The sequence below is a fragment of the Salvelinus sp. IW2-2015 genome, unplaced genomic scaffold (genome assembly GCF_002910315.2).
Source record: "Salvelinus sp. IW2-2015 unplaced genomic scaffold, ASM291031v2 Un_scaffold979, whole genome shotgun sequence".
NCBI lineage: Eukaryota > Metazoa > Chordata > Actinopteri > Salmoniformes > Salmonidae > Salvelinus > Salvelinus sp. IW2-2015.
The window spans coordinates 315,728-330,079 of record NW_019942670.1 but is presented as its reverse complement, the minus strand read 5'-3'; the positions used below and the strand labels follow the sequence as shown (position 1 = coordinate 330,079).

The following is a 14,352-nucleotide window of genomic DNA, read 5'->3' as shown; positions in this document are numbered from 1 at the left end:
CGTCTCCAAACGTGCCCATCCAATCTACATAGATCTGTTTTGAAGAGGGGCTGCTGGGATATTTCTAAACAGGAGTGGGAGCTGCCAGAGGTTTTAAAGGGGGAGCGGTGCTGGAATATTCTACAACAGGTGATCCAATTTAAAGGGGAGGGAGATGCTGCGAATATGTAGAAAGCGGGATCCTAGTTAAAGGCGGGCAGCGGTGGCTGGAGGAGTATTCTGGAAACAGGGGATCCTATTTAAAGGGGGAGGGTGCTGGAATATTCTAAACAGGGGATCCTATTTAAAGAGGGGAGGGTGCTGGAATATTCTAAACAGGGGATCCTATCTTAAAGGGGAGGGCTGGAATATTTCTAACAGGGGATCCTATTTAAAGGGAGGGGTGCTGGACATTCTTAACAGGAGATCCTATTTTAAGGGGAGGTGGCTGGATATTTAAACAGGGGATCCTAAAGGGGGAGGGTGCTGGAATATTCTAACAGGGGATCCTATTTAAAGGGGGAGGGTGCTGGAATATTCTAACAGGGATCTATGTTAAAGGGAGAGGGTGCTGGAATATTCTAACCAGGGATCCTAATTTAACAGGCGGAGGGCTGCTGGAATATTCTAAACAGGGGATCCTATTTAAAGGGGGAGGGGTGCTGGAATAATTCTAAACAGGGGATCCATATTTAAAGGGGAGGGTGCTGGAATATTCTAAACAGGGGATCCTATTTAAAGGGGAGGGTGCTGGAATATTCAAACAGGGGATCCTATTTAAAGGGGAGGGTGCTGAATACATTTAAACAGGGGATCCTATATGTATTCTTTATTTTTTTAGATTCGTTATTTTCAATTACTTTGTTAAACAAACATTTCTCTGATTGTATTATGTTTGAACATACAATATGGCTCAGCTTTTGTAATGTATTTGCTAGCTTTTTTATCTCACTCTTTAACCAAGGTTAATTTTGGACCCGCTGTCTCTTCCGTCTATGGTGTATATTCAGCATGCAGAAACAGAAACAAGGGTCCATAGGAGGTTAGGGCATAGAGGTTGAATGTATTTAAGTTTATGTTGAAGGTTAGGAGATCTAGGACCAATGGTAAGGTTAATGGTGAAGGTAAAGGTTTTCCTTTAAATAGGATCCCCTGTTTAGAATATTCCAGCACCCTCCCCTTTAAATAGGATCCCCTGTTTAGAATATTCCAGCACCCTCCCCTTTAAATTGGATCACCTGTTTAGAATATTCCAGCACCCCCCCTCTTTAAAAACAATTATGAGATTGGAGGGCACGTTTGGAGAGATATTAGACCATTCCTCTTACCAGATCCTTGATAACCTTCGACTCTGCTCTTTTAAAACCACAGTTTTCAATGGGGTTAAAGTCAGAAAACAGATGACCATGGAAAACTATAGATTTTTGTGGTCATTTAACAACTACTTTGTGGATATTGATGTGTGCTTGGGGTTATTGTCTTGCTGGAAGATCAACTGGAAGACTGACTAGAAGATCAATTTGCGGCCAAGTATCAGCCTCCTGGCAGAGGCACCCGGGTTTTTGGCTAAAATGTCCTGGTACCTGGTAAAGTTCATGATAACAAAGGCCCCAGGACTAGTGGAAGCAAAATAGCCCCATAACATCAAAGATCCACCGCCATATTTTATAGTAGGGTTGAGATATGGCTATTTTGCTTCCGCTGCTAGTTTCTGCAGAGCGTGCAGTACGAGAGTCGTGATGAATCATTTCTAGTTCTTACTAAAAAAAAAAAGATTCATGATGAGTTTTAAAAAAGGCTTAAAAAATGTATAGTATGATATTTCCAACTGTATTTTTCCCCAATAAAAAATGTATCAACCCCTACAAAAAGTACTACTCTAGCCCAGAGAAACCCATTGAATAACACATTCATCCAGGCCAAAGAAGACAATCAAAAAATAAATCAAAATATAACAATGTTTTGAAGTGTCTGTCCTATATCTAGGACATACAGTATAAGAAAGATCAGAAGAAAAAAAAAATATATATATATTTTTTTACACATTTTAAATCCTTCTTTTGGGTAGTCACAAAACTACAATACTTATTTTCATTTTTTAAAGACGGTACCGGTTACCTTCAGACGAGTCCTGTGACACTGTTGGGGTCGTAAAGAAAAACAGAGAACACCATGGTGTTCATCAGAGTCTCCCCTTTCCATAGATTAGTAATAGTTTTTGTAGGTCAGACCATTCTGACGCTGGACACATTTTTCGTGAGAAGACCGATGGATGAAGGGCGACACTGACAGACGTGGTGGATTGAGACGCAGCGATTTCAAAATAACGGATATATCTCTGTAGCTTAAAACGGACAGATTTTCATGGGGATATGTTTTATTATGTCAATTAGATTGGTGCAGTAAAACAACATTTGGCAGATCATTCTGCACATGTTGTTACACATCATGAAATATATTGAGGGAAACATTAGACAGTAGCCTAGATTTAGACAAAGTAGAATTCAATTGAATGAACATAACTTTTATTTCAATTGGATTGAAATATATAGGCCCACGTTGCCTATAATGTATTTATCTTTTTGCAGTCTGGGTTTGCAGTCTGGGTTTGCAGTCTGGGTTTGCAGTTCTGGGTTTGCAGTCTGGTTTTGCAGTTCTGGGTTTGCAGTCTGGGTTTGCAGTCGGGGTTTTTGCAGTCCGGGGTTTGCAGTCTGGGTTTGCAGTCTGGGCTTTGCAGTCTGGGTTGCAGTCTGGTTTGCAGTCTGGGTTTGCAGTCTGGGTTTGCAGTCTGGGTTTGAGTCTGGGTTGCAGCTCTGGGTTTCTGCTTGCTGGCTGCTTCGAACATAGTCTGGGTTTCATTGTGAGCATAGTTTTATTCTTCGCTTGTTTGCAACAATTGAAAAGACATTGGCGACTTCGTATTTGTAGTCGACTTTGTTCTGAGTTTGTCGGGCGGTCACAGAGAGACGGATAACCTATTGATTATGTGATTAGTGTGAGCCAAAAAGGGTGCCTTCAGGAAGGGATCACAACCCTTGACTTTTACCAAAGTTTTGTCTCAGCGGGTGTGAATACTAATGTATATGAGATATTTCTGTTTTTTCAGGTTTAGTTTCTAAGACATGTTTGCACTTTTGCATTATGGAGTACTGTGTGTAGATGGGTGAGAATAGTTCAGGCAGTAACACAACAAATGTGGAAAAGTCAAGGGGTGTGAATATTTTTGAAGGCACGGTAGGTAGCTGTTCTACGAGTTGTCGTAGGAAGTCGGTACGTAACAAGCGTTTTCAAGGGTAACTTTAGTAACATGGGTTTGGGAAACAGCTCGCTACTAAAGATATCATAATATGGTTCTAGCTATGATCTTAATGCGAACAAGCTCTGGGAAACGAGGCCTGGCAACAAGACCTGGGAAACAAGGCCCTGGAAACAAAGCTCTGGGAACGAGGCCCTGGCCAACAAGGCTCTGAAACGAGGCCTGGCGAACAAGGACCTGGGAACAGCCTGCAAGGCAACTGGAAACGGGCCCTGGCAACAAGGACCTGGAAACGAGGCCGCAACAAGATTGGGAAACGAGGCCCTGGCAACAAGGCTCTGGGAAAGGCCGGAAAGCCTGGGACGAGGCCTGGGCAACAAGGCCCTGGGAACGAGGCCCTGGCACACAAGGCTCTGGAAACGAGGCCCGGAAAACGAGGCCTGGCGAACAAGGCTCTGGAAACGAGGCCTGGGAAATGAGGCCCTGGAACGAGGCTCTGAGAAACGAGGCCCTGGAATGACGGCTGGCCAACAAGCTCTGGGAAACGAGATTGGCCAAAGCTCTGGGAAACGAGGCCTGAATGAGCCCTGGCCAACAAGATCTGGGAAATCGAGGCCTGGCAACGAGGCCTGGGAAACGAGGCTCTGAAGAAATGAGGCCCTGGCCAACAAGACTCTGGAAACGAGGCCTGGCCAACGAGGCTCTGGGAAACGAGCCTGGCACAAGCAGGCTCTGGGAAACGAGGCCTGGCCAACAAGACTCTGGGCAAACGAGGCCCTGGCACAAGAACCTGGAAGAGGTGGCACAAGGCACATTAATATTCTTCTCCTTGTCTACTGGACCGGGAGTGAAACACATTACTCTGTATGACATCACTAGCGTGTATCCAAATAGCACTCATTCCCTATAATATTGCACTACTTTAGACCAGACCCTATGAAACCCTATTCTATGTAGTGCACGTACTTTAGACCAGACCCTATGGAACCTTTCCTCTATATATTGACTACTTAGACAGAGCCCTATGAAACCTATTCCCTATGTAGTGCACTACTTTAGACCAGAGCCCTATGGAACCCTATTCCCTATATAGTGCACTACTTTAGACCAGAGCCCTATGGTAACCCTATTCCTATATAGTGCACTACTTTAGACCAGAGCCCTATGGAACCCTTACTTCCCTATGTGTAGAACTACTTTAGACAGGCCCTTGGGCCTCATGGAAGTGTTGCATGTGGGAGGTAGCCCTATAGTGTGTCCTGTGAGAGCTCTGGGTGTCATGCCTCTTCTATATCTAGAGACAGTTGTCATGTGTTTTATGAATTGACTCAATAACCTGCAACCTTGACTATATAGGCACCTGTCTTTCTATAGCAGCCTTTCCCAAACCCGGCCCTCAGAACCTTAAGGTGTAAACGTATATTTGTATGTCTTTTTTTGCCCTGGCACTACACAGCATATTCAAATATTCAACGCTGATGATGAGTTGATGAGGACAGAGAGGGAAAAGGTGTTCTATAGTAGTGTGTTGTTCATATGCTACCGATTGAAGAACCCCATCCATTAAACKGTTTGCCCACTAGACCTGTACATCCTAACAATCATATGTTATTTTTATTCCWTCTTGTGTTATTCACTAGCCCAACACCCCCCTCCTCCCAAACCTGCCGTTTGATAGCCATGCAGCGGGTATTAGCGTACWGTACTGTACCTCTCTGAAGGAAATGGGCACCATTGTGATAGCTGTGGTGTTGTCAGGGCCGGTGTAGTCCATGCTGGGTCTCAGGCTCACTATGAGGTGGGTGAGAGGAAGCAGACCCAGCAGGTATACAAACAGGTTCAGAAGGTGAGCAACGCTCCCGTAGGCCACCCTGCAGTTAGGAAATAGAAGAATCGATGATCACAAAAAAACCTGCCCACTGCAAAATAGAGTAGAAATGAACCTCCATCACTCTGAAACAGGGCAAGAAAATKCTGGTMTTTTTTYRSAWWTTTTKWGAWMGTTTCWSKAATTTTTGCAACTGTACYATAATTACTGACCACTTYATAGAAGAATTGTAACACATTCYTATAGGCCCTGGTTAAAAGTAGTGCACTATGTAGGGAATAGGGTACCATTTAGGATGTGACCTAGAACACTGTGAATACTAACCACTTCATCTCCAGGTATTTCTTGCAGACGGGGTGTGTAAGGAGCTCTATGCGGTTGTAGTTCACCATCGCCTCAGAGAGAGAGAGAGAGAACAACAGGTTGTAGTTCACCATCGCCTCAGAGAGAGAGAGAGAACAACAGGTTGTAGTTCACCATCGCCTCAGAGAGAGAGAGAACAACAGGTTGTAGTTCACCATCGCCTCAGAGAGAGAGAGAGAACAACAGGTTGTAGTTCACCATCCAGCACCCTGGTGATCTTGATGCCAAGCACCTCAGTGATCTTGATGCCAAGCACCTCAGTGATCTTGATGCCCAGAACCCTGGTGATCTTGATACTTCCAAACAGTTAATGGATCTTTGGTACCCAAACGTTTCATTCTCAGTAGACCTTCACCAGGCTGTGTATAGATCTGTCTGTCTCAGGGATCCACGTTCTGTAACAGCGCAGCCTTCATCTTACAGTAGATCAACAATAGAAAGCCAAGGAGAGACTATTGTACTTGTATTGGAACTACTTACATTCAGAGCGGCGAGGGGCTGGACCTTCAGGCTTTTGTCAGTCTTTGCGTGTTTCTTTAGTGCTATCGGTGCCTGTAGCCACTGGAAATTGTACTCTATCTACACAATAGAAAGAAAAACTACATTTATAATTGTATGAAAAAGAGARAGCAAATAAGTCAATCCTTTTCTATAATTATACAGTTTTAAGTGTGTATGGTAGCGTAAGGTCGATGATACAAAAAATTAATGGAAGCCTGTCAGGGACACTAAGACTTTTACGTTTACACAATAAAAGTCACACAATAGAAGGTACACACATGATAGTCAGGACTGTTGCCATCATCCTCTGACTCTCGGATGCAGCAGTCCAGTAGGTGCTGAGCAGGTTACAGGGAGATAACAAGGGGACATTGTCATCTGGTTAAACCACTGTTGGTTAGCGTTGCAAAATTACATTAACTTTCCTGCTTATTCCCTCCTGATTTTGGGAAAMCTCCAACTGGGATTTCATGAAAACCAGGGAATTTTAGGAAAGATACTGACATTTTGACAACGCTGCACACTTTGTCTACAGATTTGTTTATAAAGTCAATGCCCAAGCCTATCAGATAACTTTATTTGTATTTTTATCAAGTCAGTTGACTTGAGAACAACACCAAAGATGACTACATACAGTAGGCATATATACCGTTTACACCGTTTCATTGCTACATGTTTTGCCATCATTTCACAATAATATACTGTATTGGAATTGTTCAGGTGTGTGAAGGGGTCAAACCTTGCAAGACTCTGGCARCAAGTCAACCAGTTCCAACACTGGRCAACGTTGGCCAGCATCATGTTTGAACGTCCTCAGGGTGTCACTACATCTRCAATAAACAAACAAACAAACAAATGAYGCATGGACACATGGCACTGTGCTAATCTGGAAGGATCTGAGAACTTTCACAAGTCTTTGAAAGTATCCATACTACAGGRCCCAGAGTTGTTCCTGTGCTGATGACCTGACCTAGTCATGGCACAAAAGGGTTAGGGACCCACTGGACTGGGGYTGTACAATTCCMGTAACTTTCCCCAAATCTGTAGGTGTTCCAGAAATGTTGGTTGGAGAACTATAGATTACCTGCTTACTCCCTCCTAATTCCAGGAAACTGCTAACCAGTTCCTGTCGATGATGACCTGAACTAACCCTCTGGAATGTTCCAACCAGGAACCAAAACCTAGGGGATTTCGGCAATTCTGCAACCCTCAGCCCACATGACTGATCAAACCTGTCACTGTCGATGATGGCGTTGACCACATCCTTCCTCCTGTGTTGCAGTGCTTCGTGGAAGAAGGAGGCGTGGCTCTTGTTGAGGCTGATCTCCGCCCCTCTCTGCAGCAGCAGTCTCACTGCAGCTACGTGGCCCTCCCGAGCTGCCACGTGCAGTGCTGTGCTCTGATCACAACAACATAAGATTTGTGAATTCACATCGTCACCTAATCAACACATCTCGAGGAACGTTTAATGATTCATTCATACATAGAGAAGTCTCTGCAGAATTTAAAGCATTTCAAAATGAATAATCTTGCTTCCAACGGGGGTGATGATTGCTGTTAGAATGTCTAGCTAGGCTAAGTATCATGCTTGTTTTTTCTTTTCTTTTTTACATATGGCAGCTAAAAATGTAATTTTGTATACGAAACTGATATGTCCTGAACTTAGCGAAAGACAGAATGAAACGTAAAGGTTGTCTGAAATAAATGTAAAGGTTGTCTGAATGAAGCGTAAAGGTGGTCTGAATGAAACGTAAAGGTTGTCTGAATGAAGCGTAAAGGTTGTCTGAATGAAACGTAAAGGTTGTCTGAATGAAACGTAAAGGTTGTCTGAATTAAATGTAAAGGTTGTCTGAATGAAACGTAAAGGTTGTCTGAATGAAACGTAAAGGTTGTCTGAATGAATCGTAAAGGTTGTCTGAATGAAACGTAAAGGTGGTCTGAATGAAACGTAAAGGTGGTCTGAATGAAACGTAAAGGTTGTCTGAATTAAATGTAAAGGTGGTCTGAATGAAACGTAAAGGTTGTCTGAATGAAACGTAAAGGTTGTCTGAATGAAACGTAAAGGTTGTGTCATGACGCTTGCCCTTTCAGTGATTCGGCTAGAAGAAATGTGAACAACCCCCCCTTCTCCTGTTAGGAGGGAGCAGGGCAGTTTTATGACTTTAAAACCACATCATAAATTCCTTGCAGAGACTCTTGTCTCCCTGACMATGCAGTATGGGAGATTGAGGGTCACAGTAGAACAAAGGAATTCTCCCGCCAAATACTCCTACCTCCAAGAAATTGGAGAATTAAACATTGTTTCTAATTTAGAGAATGTGGAAACGGTCGGTGGAGAAGCCAGCTACGACCCGGTACGTTTTGTTTTATGTTTGTGACCTCATGGTAGACAATACAGCCACATTACCCCAACTCTGTTTATACAGGTTCCTCAGGTTCCTCAGGTTCCTCAGGTTCCTCAGTTATGAGGCTTGCATCTGAATGTTGAATAAAATGTTTGACAAAGTATAAGAATACTTTTGAAAAGATAACAATGTGATTTAGTCTTCTAAAATGAAAAGTGTTTGTTTTTATGGTAACGTGTGCCCAGTCAGTCTTCACGCCCAAGTGAACAGGCATTGGTATGAAATTAAAAACCAACCTCTTTTCCACTCTAGAATAAAAGCCCCGGTGATGAAAAGTCACCTCAGTTCCAAATACAGCGAGGACTTGTCCTCATGTTTAAAAAGTCTAATTTCAACTCTACCGGCCAGAAAACATGAGAGCTTGCTCCACACGTGAAATGGTTTGAACTCTGAACTATTGATCTCTCAAGAAGAAGTGAGTCCTAGATTACAGCCTAATAGACTGCAGCTGGAAAGGTAGCAAATTTAGTACGAACATTGACCGAAACAGATGAACATCTCACTCCACAACGACCCGGCAGAATCTACAAAGCAGAATGGCGACCTCGACTGGGCAGACCAGAGCCTCATATCACCAGCTCCATCGTAAATACTGATTACATTCCTTTATCCGAACGAGCGATTGTAAAAGCGCATATGCGTTCATATTTATGCGAGAATAGATTCCCATGTCCAATAGAGACCCATGTTCCTTTGTATTCCTCTGCCCCCTTTTCCTCTCTGAATGTATCATGTTATAACCAAACTGTTTTTGTTTAGCCCACCAGGGATGGTATTTACAGTATAATGTTATTATATATTGTATATTCTGTAATTGTTTAATTAGTTAGTAAATAAATCATTGAGACAATTGGTGTATGGATGATTCATAGTGAAGGCTGGGTTCGTGCAGATAACCAATCATTTTACTTTAAGAGTGGATTTGGGAGGTAGCTGCTCTATATAAACTAACTCTTCCGTGGTGCCCCAGGTTTTTAACAAGTTTATTGTTGCATGGTTTAATTCAATCACTTAATCAATCAAACGTTAGGTAATCGATTTGATAAAATAGCTTGTCATCACATTAAAGATGTCAGAGACACGACAGTGGTCTGACTGAAACAAAGGTTGTCCGAACCCCATCCTCATCCAGCTTGTCCAGTAGTTTGAWGTTGGTGGCCAGGACGATCTTCATGGTCTGTGTGTACCCGTCTGCCGCCGCATGGTGTAAACAGGTCCACCCTTTGTAATCACTAAGGAAGAGAGAGACGAGACAGAATACACCAGTGACAAWAACACACCGTTACATTCTCCACGTWGGGTTGCAAAATTCAGCTACATTTCCCAGAATTCCCAGTTGAAGAATCCCGGAATACGTATATATTCCTTCCGGATTCTAGTAATATTCCATCCGGGATTTCAGAAAAACAAGGGGCTTTTGGGACATTTACAGAAATGTGATCCTACTCCTACGTCAGTATTTACAGATTGGCTTGACGATCTGTTGCAAACCTTTAAAGACAAAATCTGTGCCACTATCTTCCTCACTGTGAACAGCCTAGTCATGTGCAGACGTGTCCGTGCTAGTACCTGTGAAAGAGAGCTCCTTTACGAAGCAGCAGCTCCACCACTTTGGCGTGTCCCCCTCCAGAGGCCAGGTGTAGGGGAGTCAAGCCTCTCTCGTCCCCCTCGTTCAGAAGGCGGGAGTCTGTGATGGTCTCCAGCAGACGCTGGCAGGTGTTAATACGACCATACCTGATGAGATGAGAAGAGAGTTAGAGGTATACCCGGTGTTAATATGAACATATCTTATGAGAGGAGAGTTAGGGGTGTGTGTGTGTGAGAGAGTGGGATGAGGGTGAGGAAAACATATATAGTACCAGTCAAAAGTTTGGACACACGTACGTTTTGCAAGATTTATCTTTATTTTTACTATTTTCTACAGTGTAGAATAATAGTGAAGAAATCAAAACTATGAAATAACACATATGGAATCATGTAGTAACCAAAAAAGTGTTTAACAAATGAAAATATATATTATATTTGAGATTCTTCAAAGTAGCCACGCTTTGCCTTGATGACAGGTTGTCACTAGTTACTACAGCCACAAAGTAATAATTGGCTATATCGTGAAAATTCATGAAAACAAAATGTTGCTTTTTGGTCTTAATTTTAGGTCAGTGTTAGGGATAACTTTAGCAGTGTGGTTAGAGTTAGGTGTGAAATCTGATTTTAAGAAAATAAATCGAAGATTGCTACCATGCTGTGTTGTCATGTGTTGCTGCCTTGCTATGTTGTTGTCTTAGGTCTCTCTTTATGTAGTGTTGTGTTGTCTCTCTTGTTGTGATGTGCGTTTTGTCCTATATTTATATTGTATTTTTTATTTTTAATCCCAGGCAGGAGGCCTTTTGGTAGGCCGTCATTATGAATAAGAATTTGTTCTTAACTGACTTTTCTAGTTAAATAAAGGTTCAAATAAATAAATAAAATATGCAAATTAATTTCTTAAAAATCATACAATGTGATTTTCTGGATTTTCCGTCTCTCACACTTGAAGTGTACCTATGATAAAAATTACAGACCTCTACATGCTTTGTAAGTAGGAAAACCGTCTTAAATCGGCAGTGTATCAAATACTTGTTCTCCCCACTGTATATAAAACTATATTTTTGTTTCTATATCGACCAGCCCACCCAACAAAAAAATGGTCCAGCCCATCTGGCATTTGCCAGAATTGCCAGATGGCCAATCTGCCGCTTCTACCCACAAAGGTCTGAGACACTGTCTAGGCTACTTAAAACAAATCGAAAATACAGTAGGGTACATACAGTAGTAGAAAATATACTTCAAAGTAAAATATMAACTGTCTTGATGTGCCTTCCAATTCGTCTGTAGACTATAAWTTGCACTGGGATCACATACAGCCTAATAGAGATTCACATTATCATTTGTTGTATGGCTACTTTGGGAATATGAACCCGACAGAAAAAGTGATAACCGGTATAACCAATGTCACAAAAAATGACTCACCTTTTAGCCAGGTACAATTCTATGGCAAAGAATCCTTCAGAACTAATCTGAGGGGTATCCTCAAAATCAGGTTTGGGTACTTAGCTAGATAACTTTGGTCAACTCTGAGTTCAACTCGGGACAACCAGTCATACGAATGTGACTCACCTTTTAGTCAGGTAAATCTATATGAATCCTTAGGAACTAACTTGCTCCTCATTGCGTCATCATCCCATGAATTTGAGGAAGAAGACTGATTGAATATTTTATGAATCAAATGTTATTTTGTTAGAATTTTTTTATTTTATGATAATACCTATTATCACATTACTTAGTAATGACAGAATGCATTTGAAACTTCACGCACAGGAAAACTTTTGTATGACAAAGAAAACTATTATTGTACAATTATTTTATCGGTAGGAGTGGAGAAGAAAAGTGCTTAGGCATTAATAAAGACATAATGATAAGTAATAAAAATAAAGATAATGAAGACGGCATTTCTAAGAGCAAACTTGCAAGATAACTTCTCTTTCATTTTTATTTCGGCACAAATGAAAATGTGTCACTAACTCGCTCATAGATTGATGTTTCAGCATTGTCCCAATGAAGAGTTTGGTGTTCGACTTGCCACGTGTGACATGTACGAGCAGTTACAAGCCTGGCTAAAGCGAGCGGCAGGCGGACAAGCAATATCCACCGTCATRGTACTGYAGGCCTACGGATGAAGCCTGAGCTRGAATGTGAAGCTAACTGAAGCTGGTTCGCTTTAGAAAACCCTGAGTAGATCTAACTTGCTTCGTGGGATACCCCTCTGCTCCGGGGAAGGCAAACTCCATTTATCCTGAACGAATTGTCTGAGCCGCAAGATAAGGACCGATGAAATCAGAAATCACCTCTTGGAAAGATTGAGTCATCATCAATGGTGAAAAGTACTTTAGTAAAAATACTTAAAAGTACTTCTTAAGTCGATTTCTGGGGTTAAATTCTTTACCCTACTATATTTTTGACAACCTTTACTTCACTAAAGAAAATATTGTACTTTTTACTCAATATATTTTCCCTGACAACCTATAGTACTCATTGCATTTTGAATGCTTAGCAAGACAGGAACATTGTCAAATTCATGCACTAAACAGAGAACACATGGTCATCTCTACTGCCTCTGGTCTGGTGGACTCACTAAACAGAGAACACATGGTCATCCCTACTGCCTCTGGTCTGGTGGACTCACTAAACAGAGAACACATGGTCATCTCTACTGCCTCTGGCTTGGTGGACTCACTAAACACACATGCATCTTCTGTGAATAATGTCAGAGTGTTGGAGTGAAAATGAAAATGTGTCCCTGACTTCCCCATGGATTGATGTTTCAGCATTGTCTCAGCAATGCATTCACCACTTGGCCTAACAAACACTCACTGGGCAGCGAAGTGCAGGGCCGACTTCTTGTCCTTGGACTTGCGCTCCAGAGAGACCTGTAGAACCAGGATGTTTTTGACAGATTCGTGGATGCCCAGTCTGCAAGCGTAGTGGAGCGGGGTGCAGCCCTCGTTGTCCTCGGTACTCAACAGATCCATCATACTGCTGTGCTGTAGGGGGCAAGACACACACACACACGTAAGTAAACAGATATGTACACACCCACACTACAACACTGACTTCCTGAGAGCAGATAGACAGACTGTCCCACCCAAAAGGTCTACTAAAGTCCTTTGAGTCTGATTCATTCTGTCTCGGCCAGTACTGTAGCTAAAGTAGGCAACAGCAGACGGCTGAGGCATTGGGAAAACCTCTAAATGGTTTTAATAAACTATCACAGAGAGTAATCCAACTTCATTCGATACTAGAAACAGACTCAGCACAAATGGTTCATGGCGAGAGAGAGAACATTTAATTATCTTTAACAATAGGCAGTGTATATTCAGCTGGCAGAAAGTGATTGGCAGCAGAAGGCATTATGCCGCCCATTCTTCTCTACAGATCCTCTCAAGCGCTATCAGCTCTATCAGCTCTATCAGCTCTATCAGCTCTATCAGCTCTATCAGCTCTATTCAGCTCTATTCATCAGCTCTATCAGCATCTATCAGCTCTATCAGCTCTTCTATCAGCTCTATCAGCTCTATCAGCTCTATCAGCCTCTATCAGCTCTATCAGCTCTATCAGCTCTATCAGCTCTTATCAGCACTATCAGCTCTATCAGCTCTATCAGGTCTATCAGGTCTATCAGGTCTCAGCACTATCAGCACTATCAGCACTATCAGCACTATCAGCTCTATCAGCTCTATCAGCTCTATCAGCACTATCAGCTCTATCAGCACTATCAGCTCTATCAGCTCTATCAGCTCTATCAGCTCTATCAGGTCTATCGGTCTATCAGCTCGATCAGCACTATCAGCACTATCAGTCTTATCAGCTCTATCAGCTCTATCAGGTCTATCAGGTCTATCAGGTCTATCAGCACTATCAGCTCTATCAGCTCTATCAGCTCTATCAGCTCTATCAGGATGGATGGTGATGTCATTATGGGGTATTGTGTGTAGATTGATGATTATAAAATAAAAAAATGTTTTTGAATAAGGTGAAATGTAACAAAATGTGGAAAAGTCAACGGGTCTTAAAACTTCTTGCAACTATAGGGGGTGCTGTTCCGCATTAGCATATTTGTGTCTCCAAATTAAACTGCCTCGTGCTAAATTCTTGATCGTACAATATGCATATTATTGTTATTATTGGATAGAAAACACCTTCTAGTTTCTATAGAAGTTGGAATTTTGCTCTGAGTGGTACAGAACAATTCTACAGCACTTTTCATGACAGGGTTCAGATTTCAGAAATTTTTACCTCTGATCTGGGTCTGTTTATAAGGCGACAGTGAATTCTATGAAGAAACCGACACTGCCTACGTCTTCCTCTGGGTGTCTGTACGTCATCACGTTTTCAATGAAATCGATGGGACGTTCACAGCCATTACAAAAGACCAAAATGTACAGAGACCTCCCTTCTCAACGTGCGCCTGAAGCGTCAAGGCC

General features: G+C 42.2%; 1 protein-coding gene across 1 annotated transcript in view; it reads right to left on the bottom strand.

Annotated features, from left to right (window-relative positions):
- The window catches only part of LOC112069316 (transient receptor potential cation channel subfamily A member 1-like), a gene marked incomplete at its 5' end in the record, with an annotated part of 109,719 nt that overhangs the window by 27,316 nt on the left and 68,051 nt on the right, over positions 1–14,352 (bottom strand). The window contains 9 exon segments of the mRNA XM_070438507.1: positions 4,947–5,106; positions 5,388–5,458; positions 5,907–6,005; positions 6,206–6,265; positions 6,667–6,757; positions 7,160–7,326; positions 9,450–9,564; positions 9,902–10,066; positions 12,743–12,912. Of these exon segments, the coding sequence (XP_070294608.1) occupies positions 4,947–5,106; positions 5,388–5,458; positions 5,907–6,005; positions 6,206–6,265; positions 6,667–6,757; positions 7,160–7,326; positions 9,450–9,564; positions 9,902–10,066; positions 12,743–12,912 (1,098 nt within the window).